General features: G+C 48.7%; 1 protein-coding gene across 1 annotated transcript in view; it reads right to left on the bottom strand.

The window, feature by feature from the left end:
* zgc:162872 (BAR_ACAPs and ArfGap_ACAP domain-containing protein) overlaps positions 1-20,000 on the bottom strand; it is a 22,549-nt gene that overhangs the window by 2,221 nt on the left and 328 nt on the right. The window contains exons 1-21 of the mRNA XM_034548669.1: positions 19,674-20,000; positions 19,534-19,591; positions 18,932-19,051; positions 18,331-18,384; positions 17,833-17,891; positions 17,553-17,736; positions 17,163-17,207; positions 16,879-16,974; positions 14,774-14,845; positions 14,536-14,639; positions 13,019-13,070; positions 12,628-12,728; positions 11,545-11,656; positions 11,035-11,201; positions 9,862-9,931; positions 9,438-9,532; positions 5,482-5,540; positions 5,222-5,376; positions 4,681-4,790; positions 2,188-2,298; positions 1,982-2,043 (exon numbers count right to left, since the gene is read on the bottom strand). The exon at positions 19,674-20,000 is cut by the window's right edge and continues 328 nt beyond it. Coding sequence (XP_034404560.1) covers positions 1,982-2,043; positions 2,188-2,298; positions 4,681-4,790; positions 5,222-5,376; positions 5,482-5,540; positions 9,438-9,532; positions 9,862-9,931; positions 11,035-11,201; positions 11,545-11,656; positions 12,628-12,728; positions 13,019-13,070; positions 14,536-14,639; positions 14,774-14,845; positions 16,879-16,974; positions 17,163-17,207; positions 17,553-17,736; positions 17,833-17,891; positions 18,331-18,384; positions 18,932-19,051; positions 19,534-19,591; positions 19,674-19,726 — 1,939 coding nt within the window. The 5' untranslated portion in view covers positions 19,727-20,000. The remainder of the gene's footprint in view (positions 1-1,981; positions 2,044-2,187; positions 2,299-4,680; positions 4,791-5,221; positions 5,377-5,481; positions 5,541-9,437; positions 9,533-9,861; positions 9,932-11,034; positions 11,202-11,544; positions 11,657-12,627; positions 12,729-13,018; positions 13,071-14,535; positions 14,640-14,773; positions 14,846-16,878; positions 16,975-17,162; positions 17,208-17,552; positions 17,737-17,832; positions 17,892-18,330; positions 18,385-18,931; positions 19,052-19,533; positions 19,592-19,673) is intronic.

Here is a 20,000-nt window from a genome sequence, read left to right as displayed (position 1 = left end):
AACTCCTCCCACTTCCTGTGTTTTATAATGTCTAAGACTGATTTTAAGAGGTTTTAAGGATCTGCAGGAACCCTGTAGAGAGAGAGAGAAGGAGATATATAGAGAGATAGAGAGAGAGAGAGAGGAGATATACAGAGAGATAGAGAGAGAGAGAAGGAGATATATAGAGAGATAGAGAGAGAGAGAGAGAGGAGATATACAGAGAGAGAGAGAGAGAGAGAGAGGAGATATACAGAGAGATAGAGAGAGAGAGGAGATATACAGAAAGATAGAGAGAGAGAGGAGATATACAGAGAGATAGAGAGAGAGAGAGGAGATATACAGAGAGATAGAGAGAGAGAGGAGATATACAGAGAGATAGAGAGAGAGAGGAGATATACAGAGAGATAGAGAGAGAGAGAGAGGAGATATACAGAGAGATAGAGAGATAGAGAGAGAGAGAGAGAGAGAGAGAGGAGATATATAGAGAGATAGAGAGGAGATATATAGAGAGATAGAGAGAGAGAGAGAGATAGAGAGAGAGGAGATAGAGATAGAGAGAGAGAGGAGATAGACAGATAGACAGAGAGATAGAGATAGAGATAGAGAGAGAGAGAGAGAGGGGGGTGGGATAGAGAGAGAGATAGAGATAGAGGAGATAGAGATAGAGAGAGATAGACAGATAGACAGAGAGATATAGAGAGAGATAGAGATAGAGAGAGGGGGGTGGGATAGAGATAGAGATAGAGAGAGGGGGGTGGGATAGAGATAGAGATAGAGATAGAGAGAGGGGGTGGGATAGAGATAGAGATAGAGAGAGAGAGAGAGAGAGAGGGGGGTGGGATAGAGAGAGAGATAGAGGAGATAGAGATAGAGAGAGATAGACAGATAGACAGAGAGATAGAGATAGAGATAGAGAGAGGGGGGTGGGATAGACAGAGATGGAGATAGAGATAGAGAGAGATAGACAGATAGACAGAGAGATAGAGAGAGAGATAGAGATAGAGAGAGGGGGGTGGGATAGAGATAGAGATAGAGAGAGGGGGTGGGATAGAGAGAGAGATAGAGATAGAGATAGAGATAGAGAGAGGGGGGTGGGATAGAGAGAGATATAGAGATAGAGATAGAGAGAGGGGGGTGGGATAGACAGAGAGATAGAGATAGAGAGAGGGGGGTGGGATAGAGAGAGAGATAGAGATAGAGAGAGGGGGGTGGGATAGAGAGAGAGATAGAGATAGAGATAGAGAGAGGGGGGTGGGATAGACAGAGAGATAGAGATAGAGAGAGGGGGGTGGGATAGAGATAGAGATAGAGATAGAGAGAGGGGGGTGGGATAGAGATAGAGATAGAGATAGAGAGAGGGGGGTGGGATAGACAGAGAGATAGAGATAGAGAGAGGGGGGTGGGATAGAGAGAGAGATAGAGATAGAGAGAGGGGGGTGGGATAGAGAAAGAGATAGAGATAGAGAGAGGGGGGTGGGATAGAGAGAGAGATAGAGATAGAGAGAGGGGGGTGGGATAGAGAGAGAGATAGAGATAGAGAGAGGGGGGTGGGATAGACAGAGAGATAGAGATAGAGATAGAGAGAGGGGGGTGGGATAGAGAGAGAGATAGAGATAGAGAGAGGGGGGTGGGATAGAGAGAGAGATAGAGATAGAGAGAGGGGGGTGGGATAGAGAGAGAGATAGAGATAGAGAGAGGGGGGTGGGATAGAGATAGAGATAGAGAGAGGGGGGTGGGATAGAGAGAGAGATAGAGATAGAGAGAGGGGGGTGGGATAGAGATAGAGATAGAGAGAGGGGGGTGGGATAGAGAGAGAGATAGAGATAGAGAGGGGGGTGGGATAGAGAGAGAGATAGAGATAGAGAGAGGGGGGTGGGATAGAGAGAGAGATAGAGATAGAGAGAGGGGGGTGGGATAGAGAGAGAGATAGAGAGAGGGGGGTGGGATAGAGAGAGAGATAGAGATAGAGAGAGGGGGGTGGGATAGAGAGAGTCCTCACCCATGGCTCCAAAGACTCCGTCTGAATCCCTCATCTCTTCGTTCATCCTGGCCATCCGCAGTCTGAAACCATGTTTCATGTTTAATGTCAACAAGAAAATGTAAACATCAGATTCCAGAAGGAGCATCAAGCTGGTGGATCTAAAACCTACAGAGTGAGGTTTACGTCTTTATGCTAAGCTAGGCTAACCCCGTCCCGTCACTCACAGTGTGACGATGTCAGCGTGGGCGGTTTCCACGGCGATGGCCAACGGATCCTGGCCTCGTTCGTCTGCAGCGTACTGATTGGCTCCCCTCTTCAGCAGCAGACACACCTGTCTGCACAGACAATGAAAGGGGGAGGGGCTTATTCTGATGTGTGTGTACCCAGTGTGTCCAGCAGCAGCAGTGTGTATATGTGTGTGTAGTGTGTAGTTTGTGTGTGTAGTGTGTATATGTGTGTGTAGTGTGTATATGTGTGTGTAGTGTGTGTGTGTGTAGTGTGTATATGTGTGTGTAGTGTGTAGTGTGTGTACCCCGTGTGTCCAGCAGCAGCAGCAGTGTGTATATGTGTGTGTAGTGTGTATATGTGTGTGTAGTGTGTAGTGTGTGTATGTGTGTGTAGTGTGTATGTGTGTGTAGTGTGTAGTGTGTATATGTGTGTGTAGTGTGTGTGTGTGTAGTGTGTATATGTGTGTGTAGTGTGTGTGTGTGTGTAGTGTGTAGTGTGTGTACCCCGTGTGTCCAGCAGCAGCAGCAGTGTGTATATGTGTGTGTAGTGTGTAGTGTGTGTGTAGTGTGTATATGTGTGTGTAGTGTGTGTGTGTAGTGTGTATATGTGTGTGTAGTGTGTAGTGTGTGTGTAGTGTGTATATGTGTGTGTAGTGTGTAGTGTGTGTGTGTAGTGTGTATGTGTGTAGTGTGTAGTTTGTGTACCCCGTGTGTCCAGCAGCAGCAGCAGTGTGTATATGTGTGTGTAGTGTGTAGTTTGTGTGTGTAGTGTGTGTGTGTAGTGTGTGTACCCTGTGTGTCCAGCAGCAGCAGCAGTGTGTAGTGTGTGTGTAGTGTGTGTGTAGTGTGTGTACCCTGTGTGTCCAGCAGCAGCAGCAGTGTGTAGTGTGTAGTGTGTGTGTAGTGTGTAGTGTGTGTACCCTGTGTGTCCAGCAGCAGCAGCAGCAGCAGTGTGTAGTGTGTGTGTAGTGTGTAGTGTGTGTACCCTGTGTGTCCAGCAGCAGCAGCAGCAGCAGTGTGTAGTGTGTGTGTAGTGTGTGTACCCTGTGTCCAGCAGCAGCAGCAGTGTGTGTGTAGTGTGTAGTGTGTGTACCCTGTGTGTCCAGCAGCAGCAGCAGTGTGTAGTGTGTAGTGTGTAGTGTGTGTGTAGTGTGTAGTGTGTGTACCCTGTGTGTCCAGCAGCAGCAGCAGTGTGTAGTGTGTAGTGTGTAGTGTGTGTGTAGTGTGTAGTGTGTGTACCCTGTGTGTCCAGCAGCAGCAGCAGTGTGTAGTGTGTGTGTAGTGTGTAGTGTGTAGTGTGTGTACCCTGTGTGTCCAGCAGCAGCAGCAGTGTGTAGTGTGTGTGTAGTGTGTAGTGTGTAGTGTGTGTACCCTGTGTGTCCAGCAGCAGCAGCAGTGTGTGTGTAGTGTGTAGTGTGTGTACCCTGTGTGTCCAGCAGCAGCAGCAGTGTGTAGTGTGTGTGTAGTGTGTAGTGTGTGTACCCTGTGTGTCCAGCAGCAGCAGCAGCAGCAGTGTGTGTGTAGTGTGTAGTGTGTAGTGTGTGGTGTGTGTAACCTGTGTGTCCAGCAGCAGCAGCAGCAGCAGTGTGTGTGTAGTGTGTAGTGTGTAGTGTGTGTAGTGTGTAGTGTGTGTACCCTGTGTGTCCAGCAGCAGTGTGTGTGTAGTGTGTAGTGTGTAGTGTGTGTACCCTGTGTGTCCAGCAGCAGTGTGTGTGTAGTGTGTAGTGTGTAGTGTGTGTACCCTGTGTGTCCAGCAGCAGCAGCAGCAGTGTGTGTGTAGTGTGTAGTGTGTAGTGTGTGTACCCTGTGTGTCCAGCAGCAGTGTGTGTGTAGTGTGTAGTGTGTGTACCCTGTGTGTCCAGCAGCAGCAGCAGTGTGTAGTGTGTGTGTAGTGTGTAGTGTGTAGTGTGTGTACCCTGTGTGTCCAGCAGCAGCAGCAGCAGCAGTGTGTAGTGTGTGTGTAGTGTGTAGTGTGTGTACCCTGTGTCCAGCAGCAGCAGCAGTGTGTGTGTAGTGTGTAGTGTGTAGTGTGTGTACCCTGTGTGTCCAGCAGCAGCAGCAGTGTGTGTGTAGTGTGTAGTGTGTGTACCCTGTGTGTCCAGCAGCAGCAGCAGTGTGTAGTGTGTAGTGTGTGTGTAGTGTGTAGTGTGTGTACCCTGTGTGTCCAGCAGCAGCAGCAGTGTGTAGTGTGTGTGTAGTGTGTAGTGTGTGTGTAGTGTGTAGTGTGTGTACCCTGTGTGTCCAGCAGCAGTGTGTGTGTAGTGTGTAGTGTGTAGTGTGTGTACCCTGTGTGTCCAGCAGCAGCAGCAGTGTGTAGTGTGTAGTGTGTGTGTAGTGTGTAGTGTGTGTACCCTGTGTGTCCAGCAGCAGCAGCAGTGTGTGTGTAGTGTGTAGTGTGTGTGTAGTGTGTAGTGTGTGTACCCTGTGTGTCCAGCAGCAGTGTGTGTGTAGTGTGTAGTGTGTGTAGTGTGTAGTGTGTAGTGTGTGTACCCTGTGTGTCCAGCAGCAGCAGCAGCATGGAGGGCTCCTTGCCCTCTCAGGTCTCGGTGGTTGACGTTTGCTCTGTTTAGCAGCAGGAACTCGCAGGCCGACAGCGACCCCTACAACAACAACAACAACAACAACAACAACAACAACAACAACGTGACTGGTCTATGTGGTGATACAATCTTCCTGTGAACTCTTCTTCTCATAGAATCAGAAGCTTTGACATAAAGGAGTTAACAAGCAACACATGAATGCTACATTGATGCTACATTGATGCTACATTGATGCTGCATTGATGCTGCATTGATGCTACATTGATGCTGCATTGATGCTGCATTGATGCTACATTGATGCTACATTGATGCTGCATTGATGCTGCATTGATGCTACATTGATGCTACATTGATGCTGCATTGATGCTGCATTGATGCTACATTGATGCTACATTGATGCTACATTGATGCTGCATTGATGAGGTTTTAAATGCAACCCTTTCACTTGTTGTGAAGCTTTATTATTATTAGTATTATTTCCTCCTCCTCACCCCGACAGCAGCTCCGATCAGCGCCGTGCGTCCCGCCTCCTCCCCAATGCTCTGGTTGACCTCTGCCCCCTGGGCCAACGCCGTCGCCATGGCTACCAGGTCCCCGGCCTCCGCCGCCTGATAGAGCCGCCGCCCGGCGTCGCCCTTCAGACCTCCTGCAGGAGAAGGAGGAGGTCGTTATATATATATATATATATATTAATATATATATATATATATATATAAATATATGAAAACAACTTGTTGCATGAATATCTTACGATCTGACACAAATCTCTTCTCCACATATTTCTCTTTGATCCACGTCTCCTTCTCGGCTCTAGAAGGAACAACAAATACAGTTATTGTATTTTATCTGTTGTTTTCTTACTGATCAGCAGCCATGTCATCAATACATTATTATTGATTACACAAACTGACACCTGGGCCCTATTTCTCGTACGTGGCTAACGTGTTTAGCGTTTTCATTCATTCTAGCTGGATAATCTGGCCACGCCCCCTGAAGAAAATGGCCGCTCCCTTCCTCATTGATGGAGTGATATTAGTTATATTAATGTTTCATAGGGAGAGAGTTCTGATGACGTGATGACGACTTCCTGTACGAGCGCCTTCCATTCTGCCCACAAGGAATCAATTATTACAGACCTTCTGGAGCCTACATTGAACACCACATTGACTGTCTCACAGACTGTATGCAGAGCCTTGTGGTACAGTGTTGTACAGTGTGGTACATTGTTGGTGTACAGTGTGGTACAGTGTGGTACATTGTTGTGTACAGTGTGGTACATTGGTGTACAGTGTGGTACAGTGTGGTACATTGTTGTTGTACAGTGTGGTACATTGGTGTACAGTGTGGTACATTGTTGTACAGTGTTGTACAGTGTGGTACATTGTTGTGTACAGTGTGGTACATTGGTGTACAGTGTGGTGCAGTGTGGTACATTGTTGTTGTACATTGTGGTACATTGGTGTACAGTGTGGTACATTGTTGTACAGTGTTGTACAGTGTGGTACATTGTTGTTGTACAGTGTGGTACATTGGTGTACAGTGTGGTACATTGGTGTACAGTGTGGTACATTGGTGTACATTGGTGTACAGTGTGGTACATTGGTGTACATTGTTGTACAGTGTGGTACATTGGTGTACATTGTGGTACATTGGTGTACATTGTGGTACATTGGTGTACATTGTTGTACAGTGTGGTACATTGGTGTACATTGTGGTACATTGGTGTACATTGTTGTACAGTGTGGTACATTGGTGTACATTGTTGTACAGTGTGGTACATTGTTGTACATTGTTGTACAGTGTGGTACATTGGTGTACATTGGTGTACAGTGTGGTACATTGTTGTTGTACAGTGTGGTACATTGGTGTACATTGGTGTACAGTGTGGTACATTGGTGTACAGTGTGGTACATTGGTGTACATTGGTGTACAGTGTGGTACATTGGTGTACATTGGTGTACAGTGTGGTACATTGTTGTACAGTGTGGTACATTGTTGTACAGTGTTGTACATTGTTGTACAGTGTTGTACAGTGTGGTACATTGTTGGTGTACAGTGTGGTACATTGGTGTACAGTGTTGTACAGTGTGGTACATTGTTGTGTACAGTGTGGTACATTGGTGTACAGTGTGGTACAGTGTGGTACATTGTTGTTGTACAGTGTGGTACATTGGTGTACAGTGTGGTACATTGTTGTACAGTGTTGTACAGTGTGGTACATTGTTGTTGTACAGTGTGGTACATTGGTGTACAGTGTGGTACATTGGTGTACAGTGTGGTACATTGGTGTACATTGGTGTACAGTGTGGTACATTGGTGTACATTGTTGTACAGTGTGGTACATTGGTGTACATTGTGGTACATTGGTGTACATTGTGGTACATTGGTGTACATTGTTGTACAGTGTGGTACATTGGTGTACATTGTGGTACATTGGTGTACATTGTTGTACAGTGTGGTACATTGTTGTACATTGTTGTACAGTGTGGTACAGTGGTGTACATTGGTGTACAGTGTGGTACATTGTTGTTGTACAGTGTGGTACATTGGTGTACATTGGTGTACAGTGTGGTACATTGGTGTACAGTGTGGTACATTGGTGTACATTGGTGTACAGTGTGGTACATTGGTGTACATTGGTGTACAGTGTGGTACATTGTTGTACAGTGTGGTACATTGTTGTACAGTGTTGTACATTGTTGTACAGTGTTGTACAGTGTGGTACATTGTTGTTGTACAGTGTGGTACATTGGTGTACAGTGTGGTACATTGTTGTTGTACAGTGTGGTACATTGGTGTACAGTGTGGTACATTGGTGTACATTGGTGTACAGTGTGGTACATTGTTGTTGTACAGTGTGGTACATTGGTGTACATTGGTGTACAGTGTGGTACATTGGTGTACAGTGTGGTACATTGGTGTACATTGGTGTACAGTGTGGTACATTGGTGTACAGTGTGGTACATTGGTGTACATTGTTGTACAGTGTGGTACATTGTTGTACAGTGTGGTACATTGGTGTACATTGTTGTACAGTGTGGTACATTGTTGTACATTGGTGTACAGTGTGGTACATTGTGGTACATTGGTGTACAGTGTTGTAAAGTGTGGTACATTGTGGTACATTGTTGTACATTGGTGTACAGTGTGGTACATTGGTGTACAGTGTGGTACATTGTTGTACATTGGTGTACAGTGTGGTACATTGTGGTACATTGGTGTACAGTGTTGTAAAGTGTGGTACATTGTGGTACATTGTTGTACATTGGTGTACAGTGTGGTACATTGGTGTACAGTGTGGTACATTGTTGTACATTGTTGTACAGTGTGGTACATTGTGGTACATTGTGGTACATTGTTCTACAGTGTGGTACATTGTTCTACAGTGTGGTACAGTGTTGTACATGGTGGTACATTGTTGTACAGTGTGGTGCATTGTGGTACATTGTTGTACATGGTGGTACATTGTTGTACAGTGTGGTGCATTGTTGTACATTGTTGTACAGTGTGGTACATTGTGGTACATTGTTGTACAGTGTGGTGCATTGTGGTACATTGTTGTACAGTGTGGTACATTGTTGTACATGGTGGTACATTGTTGTACAGTGTGGTGCATTGTGGTACATTGTTGTACATGGTGGTACATTGTTGTACAGTGTGGTGCATTGTGGTACATTGTTGTACATTGTTGTACAGTGTGGTACATTGTTGTACAGTGTGGTGCATTGTGGTACATTGTTGTACATTGTTGTACAGTGTGGTACATTGTTGTACATTGTTGTACAGTGTGGTACATTGTGGTACATTGTTCTACAGTGTCGGCGATGCAGAACATCGTGGTTTTGGTGGAACTCATGGATGTGTTCATTACGTTCTCTGGTCATGTCCGAGTAAATGCAATAACAGTTCTATATGTTCATCTCCACATAATGTATATACACATATATATTATCTATTGTTCTGAAAGAGTTGAGATAGTTATGTTAGATCTCATTGGATGATGGATGTCATTCCGCCGACTGCCAGCAGGCACATTTAAAGAATGAGGCTCTTAAAATGAGCCGATACATTTTCCCAACACTGATGCTGAGAGCAGATTCATGAAAGTCAACGCAGACGACTGGATGTGAATTGTGAATAAAGAAGATGTTCATCCATTTAGTCACCGAGCTGTGAGCCTACGGGTGATGTTATGTATAAATATATATATGATATTAATGTTACGAACCCAAACACGAGGGCATTAGATGTTCAGACGTCTTTCCACAACAAGTATAAAGCAGAACTAGTGGTTATTTGTTCCGTGGTGAATGGAGGAAGTTATAAATGTTTCCATGGAGATAAGCCACGCCCCCTCTCCAGCGCGAGTGAATGAATTGATTAGATTTTTCCATGATTATGGTCTGGAATTCCTCAAATACGTTCATGATCATCTCCAGAGGAGAAAAAGAGTCTCTTCCTTTGAGTTCATGTGCTGTTAGAAAATCATGTTTCTACTATCCTGAGGACTGAAGTCTGGTTTGAATTAACCAGATTGTTTGAGCCTTTGAGAAACCGAGATAGCCTGATGTCAATCACCGTGTTCATTTAAGATGGATAACAGGACACTTGATCCACTTAGTACGAGAAATAGGGCCTGGATCAGTTTGTGGCTCTAAATAATAATAAATAGAGAGACACAAACTGACCCCAGATCAGGGGTCTTACCGCACGCTGGCAGCTCCAGGTTTCACTCGTCCTTCAGCTGAACATCTCGCCTCGTAGATCTGGTTCATCACATTATTACCCAGAATACACAGCAGCTACAAGAGGAGGAGGAGGAGGAGAAGGAGGAGGAGGAGGAGGAGGAGGAGGAGGAAGCGATAAGGAAGATAGAGGACGAAGATACAGAGGTCAGTTAGTTTTTAGCATCATAGTCATACATATATACACATTTACATATAAATGAACTAATGTGTGTGTGAGGGTGTTAGTGTGTGTGTGTGTTAGTGTGTGTGTGTTAGTGTGTGTGTGTTAGTGTGTGTGTGTTAGTGTGTGTGTGTTAGTGTGTGTGTGTGTTAGTGTGTGTGTGTGTGTGTTAGTGTGTGTGTGTGTTAGTGTGTGTGTGTGTGTTAGTGTGTGTGTGTGTTACCTTCAGCTGCTCAGCCTCCCAGGAGTCCAGAGTGAGAGATCTCACCTTGGACAGGTGAACACCGAGACTCCTGGAGACAGGAAGTACACAATGTACTACATAGTACTCTCTACACAAAGAGTACAATGTACTACGCAACTGTGTACTCTACCTGTGTACCGTGTACTACCTGTGTACTGTGTACTGTGTGTACCGTGTACTACCTGTGTACTACCTGTGTACTACCTGTCTACCGTGTACTACCTGTGTACTACCTGTATACTACCTGTGTACCGTGTACTACCTGTGTACTACCTGTCTACCGTGTACTACCTGTGTACTACCTGTCTACCGTGTACTACCTGTGTACTACCTGTATACTACCTGTGTACCGTGTACTACCTGTGTACTACCCGTGTACTACCCGTGTACCACCCGTGTACCACCCGTGTACTACCCGTGTACTACCCGTGTACTACCCGTGTACTACCCGTGTACTACCCGTGTACCACCCGTGTACCACCCGTGTACCACCCGTGTACTACCCGTGTACCACCCGTGTACCACCCGTGTACTACCCGTGTACCACCCGTGTACCACCCGTGTACCACCCGTGTACCACCCGTGTACTACCCGTGTACTACCCGTGTACTACCCGTGTACCACCCGTGTACCACCCGTGTACTACCCGTGTACCACCCGTGTACCACCCGTGTACTACCCGTGTACCACCCGTGTACTACCCGTGTACCACCCGTGTACCACCCGTGTACTACCCGTGTACTACCCGTGTACCACCCGTGTACTACCCGTGTACCACCCGTGTACTACCCGTGTACCACCCGTGTACTACCCGTGTACTACCCGTGTACCACCCGTGTACTACCCGTGTACCACCCGTGTACCACCCGTGTACCACCCGTGTACTACCCGTGTACCACCCGTGTACTACCCGTGTACCACCCGTGTACTACCCGTGTACTACCCGTGTACTACCCGTGTACCACCCGTGTACTACCCGTGTAACACCCGTGTACTACCCGTGTAACACCCGTGTACTACCCGTGTACTACCCGTGTACCACCCGTGTACCACCCGTGTACCACCCGTGTACTACCCGTGTACTACCCGTGTACCACCCGTGTACTACCCGTGTACTACCCGTGTACTACCTGTGTACTACCTGTGTACTACCTGTGTATCCCCGAGCACTCGATACACATGGTGACTCCCAGGTTGACGGAGGCCCAGCGAGGCTCCTCCTCCCCACAGTCACAGCACTGCTGGTTGCCGGGGCAACTGAGGGCCACGCCCAGCACGGGGGGCCTCTGGAGGGGGGGGCCCGGGGGGGGCTCTCTAGGCTGAACACAGGCAGGGTCAATGTGGACCTCTACAAGTTCTGAAGTACACAGCTGAGGTCCAGACTAGTTATACTGTGTGGTAATAGTACTTTTACTCTAACAGACTAGTTATACTGTGTGGTAATAGTACTTTTACTCTAACAGACTAGTTATACTGTGTGGTAATAGTACTTTTACTGTCTTCCCCACTGCCTACAATCACCTATAAAGAGTACACAAGTACTTCCTGTTTAGAAACACACGGAATCTTGTTCATATTTAATGGACAGAGTGCTAGGAGAAGTACTTGTACTCCCTCATTGAAGCCAGGAGAGGTATTTGTACTGTGGTATATTTAAAGTACCTGTGGGAGCGGAGCGTCGTCTCCCTCTCGGTACGCGAGGTCGATGCTGCCGTGCAGCGCGCTGAGCCAGAGCTGCTGCAGCTGCTGGGAGTCAGCCTGCAGGGCACAGCACCTGGTGACACACACACACACACACACACCCTTAAAGGTCTGTGTGTGTGTGTCCTTAAAGGTGTGTGTCTGTGTGTCCTTAAAGGTGTGTGTCTGTGTGTGTCTTTGTGTCCTTAAAGGTGTGTGTCTGTGTGTGTCTTAGTGTCCTTAAAGGTGTGTGTCTGTGTGTGTCTTTGTGTCCTTAAAGGTGTGTGTCTGTGTGTGTCTTTGTGTCCTTAAAGGTGTGTGTCTGTGTGTGTCTTTGTGTCCTTAAAGGTGTGTGTCTGTGTGTGTCTTAGTGTCCTTAAAGGTGTGTCTGTGTGTGTCTTTGTGTCCTTAAAGGTGTGTGTCTGTGTGTGTCTTAGTGTCCTTAAAGGTGTGTGTCTGTGTGTGTCTTTGTGTCCTTAAAGGTGTGTGTCTGTGTGTGTCTTTGTGTCCTTAAAGGTGTGTGTCTGTGTGTGTCTTAGTGTCCTTAAAGGTGTGTGTCTGTGTGTGTCTTTGTGTCCTTAAAGGTGTGTGTCTGTGTGTGTCTTAGTGTCCTTAAAGGTGTGTGTCTGTGTGTGTCTTTGTGTCCTTAAAGGTGTGTGTCTGTGTGTGTCTGTGTGTGTCTTTGTGTCCTTAAAGGTGTGTGTCTGTGTGTGTCTGTGTCCTTAAAGGTGTGTGTCTGTGTGTGTCTTTGTGTCCTTAAAGGTGTGTGTCTGTGTGTGTCTTTGTGTCCTTAAAGGTGTGTGTCTGTGTGTGTCTTTGTGTCCTTAAAGGTGTGTGTCTGTGTGTGTCTTTGTGTCCTTAAAGGTGTGTGTCTGTGTGTGTCTTTGTGTCCTTAAAGGTGTGTGTCTGTGTGTGTCTTTGTGTCCTTAAAGGTGTGTGTCTGTGTGTGTCTTTGTGTCCTTAAAGGTGTGTGTCTGTGTGTGTCTTTGTGTCCTTAAAGGTGTGTGTCTGTGTGTGTCTTTGTGTCCTTAAAGGTGTGTGTCTGTGTGTGTCTGTGTCTCTTACTTCTGAACTGAGAGCAGCTCGAAACAGAACCGGCGGTCCAGGTTCTGCAGAGACTTGACGGCACACAGTCGGAGATCCTCGAACAGAACCACAGAGTTCTCCTGCAGGAACAGAACACGTTCCACCGTATGTTTGGTGTTGGTGTTGTGCACAACAAGTATGAAGCAGAACTAGTGGTTATTTCGACCGCGGTGGACGGAGGATATTATAACCGTTTTTACCGAGACGAGCCACGGAGATAAGCCACGCCCCCTTTTCGCAACTGGTTGCGAAAGACACAAATGAACACAACTTGACTGGTAAACTGACGAGAGTTATGAAGCCGTTTGGTGTGAACGCACCAATCAGAAAGAAGATCAACACATAACTCACTAACTCATCTCAGCCGTACCTTGTGTGACTTCCTGTACATGAGTTGGTTGTCTCTGATGGAAAACCAGCATCTGAAACCAGTGGAAACATGAAACACTTAGAAGAGCTTCCCTTCCCCCCCGGGAGGAAGAGCTTCCCTTCCCCCCCAGGAGGAAGAGCTTCCCTTCCCCGGGAGGAAGAGCTTCCCCTTCCTCGGGAGGAAGAGCTTCCCCTTCCCCGGGAGGAAGAGCTTCCCCTTGAGCTTCCCCTTCCCCGGGAGGAAGAGCTTCCCCTTCCCCGGGAGGAAGAGCTTCCCTTCAGCTTCCCCTTCCCCGGGAGGAAGAGCTTCCCTTCACCGGGAGGAAGAGCTTCCCCTTCCTCGGGAGGAAGAGCTTCCCTTCCCCGGGAGGAAGAGCTTCCCTTAAGAGCTTCCCTTCACCGGGAGGAAGAGCTTCCCCTTCCCCGGGAGGAAGAGCTTCCCCTTCCCCGGGAGGAAGAGCTTCCCCTTCCCCGGGAGGAAGAGCTTCCCTTCACCGGGAGGAAGAGCTTCCCTTCACCGGGAGGAAGAGCTTCCCCTTGAGCTTCCCCTTCCCCGGGAGGAAGAGCTTCCCCTTCCCCGGGAGGAAGAGCTTCCCTTCACCGGGAGGAAGAGCTTCCCCTTCCCCGGGAGGAAGAGCTTCCCTTCCCCGGGAGGAAGAGCTTCCCCTTCCCCGGGAGGAAGAGCTTCCCTTCCTAAGAGCTTCCCTTAAGAGCTTCCCTTCACCGGGAGGAAGAGCTTCCCCTTCCCCGGGAGGAAGAGCTTCCCCTTCCCCGGGAGGAAGAGCTTCCCTTCACCGGGAGGAAGAGCTTCCCCTTCCTCGGGAGGAAGAGCTTCCCCTTCCCCGGGAGGAAGAGCTTCCCCTTCCCCGGGAGGAAGAGCTTCCCCTTCCCCGGGAGGAAGAGCTTCCCCTTGAGCTTCCCCTTCCCCGGGAGGAAGAGCTTCCCCTTCCCCGGGAGGAAGAGCTTCCCTTCACCGGGAGGAAGAGCTTCCCTTCACCGGGAGGAAGAGCTTCCCCTTCCTCGGGAGGAAGAGCTTCCCCTTCCCCGGGAGGAAGAGCTTCCCCTTCCCCGGGAGGAAGAGCTTCCCCTTGAGCTTCCCCTTCCCCGGGAGGAAGAGCTTCCCCTTCCCCGGGAGGAAGAGCTTCCCTTCACCGGGAGGAAGAGCTTCCCCTTCCCCGGGAGGAAGAGCTTCCCCTTGAGCTTCCCCTTCCCCGGGAGGAAGAGCTTCCCCTTCCCCGGGAGGAAGAGCTTCCCTTCACCGGGAGGAAGAGCTTCCCCTTCCCCGGGAGGAAGAGCTTCCCCTTGAGCTTCCCCTTCCCCGGGAGGAAGAGCTTCCCTTCACCGGGAGGAAGAGCTTCCCCTTCCCCGGGAGGAAGAGCTTCCCCTTGAGCTTCCCCTTCCCCGGGAGGAAGAGCTTCCCCTTCCCCGGGAGGAAGAGCTTCCCTTCACCGGGAGGAAGAGCTTCCCCCGGGGAAGAGCTTCCCTTCCCCAGCAGGAAGTGCTTCCCTTTGTCTGTACCGCTTCCAGGTTTTGGGTTTCCTCCTGCAGCGTTTCAACAGGTGACCCTGGATGATGTCATCACTACCGGGACACGGGCAGACCGACGGCTCTCCAGAAGCATCCTGAACACACACACACACACACACACACACACACACAGTTATCATCTGCTGAAGGTCCTCCAGAGAGTAACAACAGGAGGTCCAACAGGAGGTCCAACAGGAGGTCCAACAGGAGGTCCAACAGGAGGTCTTACTCTCTGGACCAGCAGGTGTTTGTTCTCCAGCTCTTTTCTCTGCGCTGCACAGTCTGCTGACGCCTGAGACAACTGCAACACAAGGAGAGGAGGTTCAGTAGGAGAGGAGGTGCACTAGGAGAGGAGGTTCAGTAGGAGAGGAGGTGCACTAGGAGAGGAGGTTCAGTAGGAGAGGAGGTGCACTAGGAGAGGAGGTGCACTAGGAGAGGAGGTTCAGTAGGAGAGGAGGTGCACTAGGAGAGGAGGTGCACTAGGGAGAGGAGGTTCAGTAGGAGAGGAGGTGCACTAGGAGAGGAGGTTCAGTAGGAGAGGAGGTGCACTAGGAGAGGAGGTTCAGTAGGAGAGGAGGTGCACTAGGAGAGGAGGTGCACTAGGAGAGGAGGTTCAGTAGGAGAGGAGGTGCACTAGGAGAGGAGGTGCACTAGGAGAGGAGGTTCAGTAGGAGAGGAGGTGCACTAGGAGAGGAGGTGCACTAGGGAGAGGAGGTTCAGTAGGAGAGGAGGTTCAGTAGGAGAGGAGGTGCACTAGGAGAGGAGGTGCACTAGGAGAGGAGGTTCAGTAGGAGAGGAGGTGCACTAGGGAGAGGAGGTTCAGTAGGAGAGGAGGTTCAGTAGGAGAGGAGGTGCACTAGGAGAGGAGGTGCACTAGGAGAGGAGGTGCACTAGGAGAGGAGGTTCAGTAGGAGAGGAGGTTCAGTAGGAGAGGAGGTGCACTAGGAGAGGAGGTGCACTAGGAGAGGAGGTTCAGTAGGAGAGGAGGTGCACTAGGGAGAGGAGGTTCAGTAGGAGAGGAGGTTCAGTAGGAGAGGAGGTGCACTAGGAAAGGAGGTTCAGTAGGAGAGGAGGTGCACTAGGAGAGGAGGTTCAGTAGGAGAGGAGGTTCAGTAGGAGAGGAGGTGCACTAGGAGAGGAGGTTCAGTAGGAGAGGAGGTTCAGTAGGAGAGGAGGTGCACTAGGAGAGGAGGTGCACTAGGAGAGGAGGTTCAGTAGGAGAGGAGGTGCACTAGGAGAGGAGGTGCACTAGGAGAGGAGGTGCACTAGGAGAGGAGGTTCACTAGGGAGAGGAGGTGCACTAGGAGAGGAGGTGCACTAGGAGAGGAGGTTCAGTAGGAGAGGAGGTGCACTAGGAGAGGAGGTGCACTAGGAGAGGAGGTTCAGTAGGAGAGGAGGTGCACTAGGAGAGGAGGTGCACTAGGAGAGGAGGTGCACTAGGGAGAGGAGGTTCAGTAGGAGAGGAGGTTCAGTAGGAGAGGAGGTGCACTAGGAGAGGAGGTTCAGTAGGAGAGGAGGTGCACTAGGAGAGGAGGTGCACTAGGAGAGGAGGTTCAGTAGGAGAGGAGGTGCACTAGGAGAGGAGGTGCACTAGGGAGAGGAGGTTCAGTAGGAGAGGAGGTTCAGTAGGAGAGGAGGTGCACTAGGAGAGGAGGTTCAGTAGGAGAGGAGGTGCACTAGGAGAGGAGGTGCACTAGGAGAGGAGGTTCAGTAGGAGAGGAGGTGCACTAGGAGAGGAGGTGCACTAGGGAGAGGAGGTTCAGTAGGAGAGGAGGTTCAGTAGGAGAGGAGGTGCACTAGGAGAGGAGGTTCAGTAGGAGAGGAGGTGCACTAGGAGAGGAGGTGCACTAGGAGAGGAGGTGCACTAGGAGAGGAGGTTCACTAGGGAGAGGAGGTGCACTAGGAGAGGAGGTTCAGTAGGAGAGGAGGTGCACTAGGAGAGGAGGTGCACTAGGAGAGGAGGTTCAGTAGGAGAGGAGGTGCACTAGGAGAGGAGGTTCAGTAGGAGAGGAGGTTCACTAGGGAGAGGAGGTGCACTAGGAGAGGAGGTTCAGTAGGAGAGGAGGTGCACTAGGAGAGGAGGATCAGTAGGAGAGGAGGTTCAGTAGGAGAGGAGGTGCACTAGGAGAGGAGGTGCACTAGGGAGAGCAGGTGCACTAGGAGAGGAGGTTCAGTAGGAGAGGAGGTGCACTAGGGGAGGAGGTGCACTAGGAGAGGAGGTGCACTACAATCCTGTGTAGTGAACACACAACCTCTAAACATGAGTACTTTGGAATCAGAGGTCGTTCTAGATGTGTGAACGGCACAGTGGGGTCAGAGGTCAGAGGTCAGGACCTGTGCGGCCATGGCCTTCATGGTGGGCTCCAGGTCCCGCAGGAGGTCGAATCCTTGGTGGAAGAAGGTGAACTGAGCGTGGACGAAGGAGAACATCTGACAACAGACACAAACACCACTGACACATCAGGGGACGAGAGTCAGGCTAGCAGTCTTGATGCTAAGCTAACTCCTGACTAGTTCCATCTTGAGCACTACACAGACAAGAAAGAGCAAATAAGCCGTGTTCTCCTTTAAAACAACAACAACAACAACAACAACAACAATAGAACTGAACAACTCACTGAGTTTAAGACGTCGACTCTCTGCTGAGTCTTGAAAGTGTTGAGCTGAAAAACATTAAGCAGAAGGTTTCAGTGTCTGTCTGTCTGTCTGTCTGTCTGTCTGTCTGTCTGTCTGCCTGTCTGTCTGTCTGCGTGTCTGCCTGTGTGTCTGTCTGTCTGTCTGTCTGTCTGCCTGTCATTCTGCCTGCCTGTCTGTCTGCCTGTCTGTCTGTCTGCCTGTCTGTCTGCCTGTCTGCCTGTCTGCCTGTCTGCCTGTGTGTCTGTCTGCCTGTCTCTCTGCCTGTCTGTCTGTCTGTCTGTCTGCCTGTCTGTCTGTCTGTCTGTATGTCTGTCTGTCTCTCTGCCTGCCTGTCTGCCTGTCTCTCTGCCTGTCTGTGTGTCTGTCTGTACCTGCAGACAGTAGTCCAGGGCAAAGTGTTGGTAGCACTTGCGCGTGGCGAGCAGCAGGTGACTCGCCCGCTCGGCGTCTGCAGCTTTGAAGCGAGACACCTGAGCGCTCTTCAGCGCCGCCGTCTCCAGATCCTCTCCGATCCGGACAAACTCCCTCCTGGTCTCCACCAGCTGGGGCAGGAACCTCGGAGAGGATACAACATCATCACCAACGTGTGTGTGTGTGTGTGTGTGTGTGTGTGTGTGTGTGTGTGTGTGTGTGTGTGTGTGTTGGACCTACTGTGCACAGAGGTTGGTCAGCTGATGGCTGATGGCTCTCTGAGTCTGATCAAACAACATCTGAGGACAGAAGACAGATCGATGAGCAGAACTTCTAGAACTTCTAGACCCTAACAGGCTCTGGTCCAGAGTTCTAGGACCTATCGGGCTCTGGTCCAGAGTTCTAGGACCTATCGGGCTCTGGTCCAGAGTTCTAGGACCTACCAAGCTCTGGTCCAGAGTTCTAGGACCTATCGGGCTCTGGTCCAGAGTTCTATACCCTATCGGGCTCTGGTCCAGAGTTCTAGACTCTAACAGGAACCTGGGACAGGTCCTCCTGGCGACACCAGGAGGACCTGCAGAAACCTGATTCCTGGTGGTCTCCTCTACATTGAATAACAGCCAGGATGTCAGGGGGCTCAGGACCAAAAGTATCACACCTTGCTTGCATTTTATTGTGGAAAACAATACATTGTGTGTGTGTGTGTGTGTGTGTGTGTGTGTGTGTGTGTGTGCTCACAGTGTGGAAGCTGACCATCTCCTGAAGACCCTGGTTGAACTGGTTCAGGCAGTTCTGAGGGGAAGGAAACAGGAAGTGAGAAACATTTCACAGTAAAAGTAGAGACGCTGACCTCAATGAAGAGTCAGAGATCAATAATGTTATCAGGATTTAACGACTGTCCATCTAATAATTATTATTATTATATCAGTGGTATTATGACTAATGCATTAATGTAAAAGCAGGATTTTACAGTTGCTTCAGATTGAGCTCATGTTGAACTAATAACTAATGATTAGCATCATTATTCTAAATACATAAACAATATAACTACTATATTCACATTATTATAAATACATTAAACATATTACTAATATATTCACATTACAATTATTCCTAAATATTACCATTATTACTAATAAATTACCAATATTACTAAGATATTCACATTACCATTATTACTAATATATTCACATTATTACTAATACCTTAACATTACTAATACATTAATAATATATTATTTGATTAATGGACTAATAGTTTTAGCTGTTGGGGAGTTTAGTCTACAAAATAATATATGGCATGATCACGTGATTATCATTAGCATTAATTAGCTCCATACTGTGATGACGCTGTCCTTCTTGTGGGACATGGAGAGCTCAGCCAGGCCGGTCAGGAACAGCTGATTGGCTGCGCTGTAGGCATGTCCCGCCTCCACCATCTTACCGCACAGCTTCATCACCTGATTGGTCAGAGACACAGGTTACGGACCAATGAGATAACATCGCTCATCAACAGAAGTAGCAGGGAGCAGCAGACACACTACTCGTACAGTAGATGTAGTATACAAACCGTGTTAGTTGTTGCAGTAACAGTAGTAGTTGTTGTCGCAGTAGTAGTAGTATTACCACTAGTATTTGTTGTTGTTGCAGTACTACAGTGGTTCCCATAGCAGTGGTAGTAATAGTAGCTAGCAGTAGCAGTGGTAGTATTTAAAACCGAAATAGTAACAGTAGTAGTATAAACAGCAGTATTAGCAGTAGTTGTATTAGCAGTAACAGTAGTATTAATAACAGTAATAGTAACACTAGTATAATCAACAGTAACAGTAGTAACAACAGTAGTAGTAACACTAGTATAATCAACAGTAACAGTAGTAACAACAGTAGTAGTAACAACAGTAATAGCAGTACCAGTCAGTAGTACTAGTAGAAGTATTTGTACCTTGTCCACTTGTGTCTCGATCACAGAAACATCTGCCTCGAACAGCTCGAGCTTCAGTCTGAACAAAATAAATACATCATCAAGACTTCTGCACATGCGCGGTTCGTGGATGCTGCGTGTGTGTGTGTGTGTGTACTTACCTGAAGTCAGGTGAGTCTTTGACACACTCCTCAAAGTCCAGCAGCGCATCCATGTTGTCTCCGAGTCACAGAGCTGGAACAGTTCATGAAACAGTCTTCTTACTGTTAGCAGCTGTTAGCCCGTTAGCTGCTGTTAGCACGTTAGCTGCTGTTATCCCAGTAGCTGCTGTTAGCCCCGTTAGCTGTTGTTAGCCGTTAACCACTGTTATCCCAGTAGCTGCTGTTAGCCCGTTAGCCGCTGTTAGCCCGTTAGCTGCCGTTAGCCCGTTAGCTGCCGTTAGTCCGTTAGCTGCCGTTAGCCCGTTAGCTGCCGTTAGTCCGTTAGCT

This window comes from Cyclopterus lumpus, chromosome 13 (assembly GCF_009769545.1).
Source record: "Cyclopterus lumpus isolate fCycLum1 chromosome 13, fCycLum1.pri, whole genome shotgun sequence".
Classification (NCBI taxonomy): Eukaryota; Metazoa; Chordata; class Actinopteri; order Perciformes; family Cyclopteridae; genus Cyclopterus; species Cyclopterus lumpus.
Note: the sequence above shows the minus strand (reverse complement) of the source record. Positions and strands in the feature narration are given on the sequence as shown.